Below are 6,425 nucleotides of genomic sequence, written 5' to 3' on the forward strand. Positions count from 1 at the left end.
TCCTGTTGCCAAAACTTGTCTTTGCAGTTTTAATTTTAATAGGATTGATAAGCGTGGCAATAAATTTGGTTGGAGCAAACTACAATATTTCTTACTTGTAAAGTTATATTCAGAAGTTCATTATCCTGCTTCTCTTCAGTGGACTTTATCACACCAACACCTAAATTCAAAATATACCTGTTGTAGGTGTTTGCACTGTACCGTCTGTTTCCAACTGTTTGAAATCATCTTTCTTTCTGCAGTGGACATAAGCATGTATTGCTCATGGCCACCACACGAAGCGGCTCATCATTTGTTGGAGAATTTTTCAACCAGCATGGGGAGAACATGTTCTATTTGTTTGAGCCTTTGTGGCATGTCGAACGATTTCTTTTATCCCCCGCAGGGGCGCGCAACACATCAGTATCCTCTGTCTACAGGGATGTACTCCAGAAGCTCTTCCTGTGTGACTTTTCAGACCTTGAGAAGTTCATCTCTCCCCCACCTCAGCAACATGTCACCACAGATCTTTTCAGCAGAGGATCCAGCGTGTCTCTGTGTGACGATCCTGTCTGCACTCCTGTAATCAAACATGTTTATGAACGGTATTGTATAACTTATTTATGCAAGTTATTGTGTCTCTGACTCAGAAAAAAATACCCCCAAAAAGTCCGTTTTCACTAACTTGTCTGCAGGTTGTTCAGATTGTATCCTCACAGAGCCACTTTCACTCCTCAGAAAGTATAAAAAAAGAAGCAATGGGCAGTTTCCCACTTGTCCTCTTAGCTCTAGAAATTGTTTTACTGAAATTTCCTTTTACACATACAAGTATAATTTGTCAGTGCCCCTCCAACAGGGTCCTGGACCAAAGGTTATGAACATGTCTCAGGGCCATTGAACCGTTGTACATGCTGTCTCCTCAGAACATACAAAATATACAAACTATTAAATATGTAACCCAGACAGTCCCAATCAAGACTCCTGCACCTTATATGTACTTTAGCTTTCAGGGCTTCCCATTTTAATTGCAGCATTTTTCTTCCCTGTTCTTCTACAAACACCTACATTCTTTCTCAAAAAGACTGTGCAATGGAGATTTATTGGGTTTTCAACCATGGTGATGGCATAGACAAGTCGACTCGTCTTACAGCTCCCCTTTAAGGACATCCCAAAGTCGTTGAGTGGAATGAATTCCACAAACTTCCTTCTGAAAATAAAAATCCCAAAATATCTTGTTTTCTTTGCAGCGGCTGTGGGTCAGTTGGGAGAGTGAGCATCTCAGTATCGGGAGGTTGTTGGTTTGATTCCCTGTCTGCATGTTAAAATGTCCTTGGGCAAGACACTTTAAAAATTAAATTGCCCCCCAATGGATTTAATGCTTTGCATGGAGGATGCCTCCACTGGTGCTTGAATGTTTGTGTGAATAAGTGAATGTGTTGATGCAGCATGAAGCGCTTTGGACTCTGCTCTAGCAGTGTAAAAAGTGTAGTCCATTTACTCAATAGCACAAGTCACATTTTTATCAATCTTTAAAAAAAAAGTGTATTTGTACACACACACAAACACACACATGTATACATATAGCAGATCAACAGACACAATTGTTACACGATGTTTCAAAGGACAAACTGGTAAATGCCGGTTTCAATGACTTGAATTAAATATTAACATGTGTGACCCACTATGATTGTTTTAATCATTACATATTTTATTTTTGTTTGCAGATATCACTGTAAGAATCGTCAATGCGGACCTCTAAACTTCACTCTTGCATCTGAGTCCTGTCTTTCCAAAAAATACCATACCATTAAAAGTGTCAGAGTGATTCATCTGGACACACTGAAGCCTTTCGTAGAGGACCCAAGGATGGATGTCAGAATTATCCAGCTAATTCGAGACCCACGGGCTGTTTTAGCATCGCGCATGGTGGCTTTCCCTTCATTTTATGAGAAATGGAAGGCCTGGGCGCAGGACGGCCAGGTGCCCGAAGATGATGTGGAGATGAAGAAATTCAAGGAAAGATGTGACCACCTCAGGGTTTCTGCAGAGCTGGGACTCAGCCAACCCTCCTGGCTAAAGCACCGCTACATGTTGGTGCGTTATGAAGATATCGCCCGTTATCCTATGCAGAAGGCAGAGGAGATGTACAAGTTCACGGGGATCCCATTCAGTTCCCAAGCAAGAGAGTGGATTCTGAAGAACACACATACTACTAGAAAAGTCACTGGACTTTACTCCACCCTGAAGAACTCATCAGAGCAGTCAGAGAAATGGAGATTCAGCATTCCTTTTATACTGGTTCAAGTTGTGTAGGAACTGTGTGGACCCACCATGAAGCTGTTGGGGTACACATTTGTGGAGGATAAAAATACCCTGACCAATAAATCTATTAGCCTGCTTGAGGACAAAGTGTTTTATTGATCAAGAGATCCAAGTTTAGCTGTGAATCTGCAAAACACTGCAGGCAATAGGTCAGAACCAGGAGAAGCCATAACTGCACAGACCAAAACTGCAAAGCACCAGTATCGTAGGACACAAACTGTTCTGTTGACAGCAGCATTCAGTGCATAACATTTATATCCAGACACACCATTGATTTGCCTCATTAGAAAATTAATCATGCATAGTATGTTCACTGAGAAGCCTGGTACTTAAGCTTTATGTCATTTATATTTTGTTCATCAGGGAAAAAGTCTAAATTTTCATCTTGACTTTGTGGGAATATTAGGTAAGATGTTATCAGTAGGTTGGAATTTCAGGGATAAACTACAGTAGGGGTGTCTGTTATGCTTATGAGGGACATGAAGCAGAGTTTCCCCTACATACACTTTACTTGGGCGGGCCGCCCAAGTAGATTGACACCCACCGAAGAAGATGAATGGAAAAAAAAAAAAAAAAAAAAAAAAAAAACGCGCGGTCTGTCTCTCACACTGGGTGTCAGGCTCGCGCACCCCCGTGTACTCTGATCTCTGGACACATAGCATGGAAGCATGCGAGTTTAGCCGCTACCAGCTACAGGCTAACAGCCTGCAGGCTGCAGATTAATGCTGGTCGACCGTCCCGGACAGTAAAACTTATAATCAGCTCGATTGGCTGATTTTTCCTGCAGAAGCTCCTCATGCTGTTTTATTGAGCAGGCCGTATGTTCTGGTGTGTTTGTTTATATGACGCTGCATGTGCAGCTCCGAGTCCTGCTCCGTGTCTTCTTCTCTATTTTGGAGTTGCTGTGTCAGAGTGACAGCGCCATCTGAAGGCCTGGCGGGTGAACTACATCGGTTAGAGTCCTTGTTATGTTGCGTGGATGTAGATATTTCCTGAAGCGATGCTGTATGGACAGGAAACTGAGGAGGAGATTGTAAACAAATAAGTTGGGCTCATTTGTAATTCAGGGACAGGTAGACATCCAGTTGTGTTCCATTCTCAGCTGCTCATAACACCACATCACACTGGAAACATCTGGAACCACGTAACATTAATAATTTTCTATAGTCTTCCAGTCATCGGATTTTCTCTGAAGCCCACAGAGAAGACATTTACATTACCAGCAGAGTTCTGTCGGATTTGGACGTCTGTTGCTGTGAAAGTTAGGATACATAGATATGTTTTGTACCCTAATCTTGATAAATGTAATAGCATTTCAAGAAAATTGACCCCATTTAATGACAAATAAATAATGTTTGCACCACCTGAGCCCACAGTAAACTGTCATAAATTTAATCCAGTACAATAAAAAGCTGTGATTAAATGCCCCTCCAAGTAGATAATTATCGTCCATTTATCGTTATCGAGGTGAACTGCTCAATATTATCGTGATATTGATTTGAGGCCATATCGCTCAGCTCTAGTAAGTGATTTAAACCATAATGCATAAGAGCACAATGTGAATAATTTCTGTTAATTTTCTTGTGCTCTTTTGCATTATGGTTATGCAAGTTTTTTTTCTCTTTTAGATCAAAACTGAACTGAGGAACAGGCTGCAAGGGGAGCATCTTGCTGCATGCATGCGCATCAGCATAAATGGACCTGAGCCCTGATCCTTTCCGTACCGAAAGGCATTGGAGATCTTTTTTACTAAACCAAGAAAAATACACTGCTCTGACAGAAACTGTCAGCTTTGCAACTAGCTTTGCAAGTGGCTTTAAATGGCTATTTTTCCTTCATTTTTTTATTTCGCTTTTCTTTTTGGTTCTGTTTATGTTAAAGCAGGCTTAAGATGTATCTAGAATAAATAATACATGGTTCATAAACCAGTTTGACTAGATTATTGTGAATGCACTTATCAAAGACCGCAACGTCCTCCTACACCGCCCGGCCCACCACCACAAGTAAATTCTCAACCTAGGGGAAACACTGATGAAGGAGAGGGTTTTTTTCTGTGCATTGGGTTTCAGACATTAATAATCATGCTAGATCTGGCTAGGCAACAGTTAGAATGATTATATAGCAGATCTGATCAGATTGAGTGGTTTTAATGATCTGACTCAGGCATGGTGTCAGTATACAGTATAAATGGCATTTTAAAGTGTTTTAAAAAGTTTTAAAGTTAGGTCATAATAGATCAAACACACTGGTAAATGGACTACACTTGTATAGCGCTTTTTACCCTGCTTGACAGAGCCCAAAGCGCTTCACACTGCAATATCACATCTACCCTTTCACACCATACTCGGTGGTGGTAAGCTACTATGTAGCCACAGCTGCCCTGGGGCAGACTGACGGAAGCGAGGCTGCCAATCTGTGCCATCGGCCCCTCCGACCACCACCAAGCATTTACTCTCACAACTTTCATACTGGGCAAGGTGGGTGAAGTGTCTTGCCCAAGGACACAACACCAGTTTTACACCTGCGGGAGGGTTCAAGTTTTCTTTGATGTTGATGACAGTTTAATAGGAATGTTTCTTCAATGGCAGGTAAAACAAAAAAATTGGTAATTTTAATTATTCTTATCGTAAATTTCTTATTTATTGCACCTTAAAGCACAAAGGAGGACAGTGAAATGCCAGCCTTCCAACTTAAACAGTGTGGTAATCACAGTGTGCCTTCAACCACTTTAGATTTTCAAACACATTCTGGAGTGTGACAGGTTCAGAACATTGGCAGGTTTACATGGTGTGAAAAAAGTATGAGGAGAAAAAAAAAAGAAACATGATGTCAGCTGTTGGTAGATGCCATGTCTTTTACCAAAGAGTTTCACTTGGAATTCTTGTTCTCAATTAGTCATCACTCAACAGACAAGTTGCACTGTGAAAAAAACCAGGACAGCTGGAGTTTCTCCAAAGCACTCAAGAAGGATTTACCATTTTCATATACCAGTGGAAAATTATGATTCAACTTCAGCCATATTTATTTTTTAGATCAAATTGCCTGGTCATTCGCTGTGAGTTTCTATCGTCAAGCTGACATCTTTAATTAAGATAATTTATATCTGCAAAACAGGAAAACTAAACTTTAACATGCATTGGTCGCGCATGTTTTATACATGCTTGGAGGCTAAACTGTGGCGTTTTATTACTCAGAGGAAAGTAAATTACTTAAAACAGATTGTCACTTGCTAGCCCATCATCTCAAGTGAATTTGGCAGGTAGTTGTCATAATGTTGATCACACTGATAAGCAGCTGATATAATGTCTTCATTTCATCATCACGTTCTATTCCAGTTTTGTTGTACAGCTAAGCAAAAATTGAAAATTTTACTCACAGTGAAGGACTAAATAAAGATGAAAAAAAAAATGTGTGTGCACCTGAAAAGCCTTTATTTAATGCCCTGAGCGCTCCTGATGTGTGCCTTACACTGGCCTCCCCCTTCAAGCTGTTATCTGAAGGACACTGCTTTACAGGAAGAGAAAAAAGAAGGACATTTGATACAGAAAGTGTTACAATACTTCTGCCATCCTTTTGGCCAAGTTCAAGACACAAACTAGCAAGTGAAAATGTCTAGGAATTTTATTGTGTGATGTAGCTGCTGACACCAGCAGCCGGTGTGGCTCTAGATGAAAAACACAACAAATTGGAGAACTGTAGCTTTTATTTTATGGGGTCTTTATGTACTTGTCTGGAGTTGTAATGCAAAAATGTAAAAAAAAAACTGAAGAAAAAAAAGGAAATGTAAAAACACTTTGTAGGTGCAGAGACTCAGGATCATCAAGGTGAATTTATTGTATTTTCAGTTCTGCAACTTATTCTGCTAGGCTGTCATCTGGGAAGAAAATGTTTGAAAGATGTGAACTTATTTGATTGTTTTTCTCTGAATAAAGATTACATTGGGAAAATGTTTCAGACTCAAACTCTGTTCGATTGCATGTAATTTATTGCAGGCATATATTCAATACAAATTAAGCTTCTTTTAAATGGAATTATTTCAAGACAAGTCCAATCACAATGTTTACTTGTTGTGTTCTGGAGCTCTACTTAATAATTTATATAATAATTATAATAGTAATTTAGTA

At 39.9% G+C, this 6,425-nt stretch overlaps 1 protein-coding gene across 1 annotated transcript; it reads left to right on the forward strand.

Moving 5' to 3' along the window:
* Positions 1-247: 247 nt before the first annotated feature.
* LOC115399544 (carbohydrate sulfotransferase 3-like) lies at positions 248-2,292 on the forward strand. Its single transcript, XM_030106969.1, has 2 exons — positions 248-584; positions 1,704-2,292. Exons 1-2 carry the CDS (start codon positions 265-267, stop codon positions 2,290-2,292), a joined length of 909 nt encoding a protein of 302 aa, XP_029962829.1. The 5' UTR covers positions 248-264.
* Positions 2,293-6,425: the final 4,133 nt, after the last annotated feature.

The sequence above is a fragment of the Salarias fasciatus genome, chromosome 13, assembly GCF_902148845.1.
Source record: "Salarias fasciatus chromosome 13, fSalaFa1.1, whole genome shotgun sequence".
NCBI lineage: Eukaryota > Metazoa > Chordata > Actinopteri > Blenniiformes > Blenniidae > Salarias > Salarias fasciatus.

Coding starts and splice junctions, on each gene's coding strand:
- LOC115399544 (XM_030106969.1), top strand. CDS start 265: ATGGCCACCACACGAAGCGGCTCATCATTTGTTGGAGAATTTTTCAAC. Junction 585..1,703: donor ATCAAACATGTTTATGAACG/GTATTGTATAAC, acceptor TTTTGTTTGCAG/ATATCACTGTAAGAATCGTC.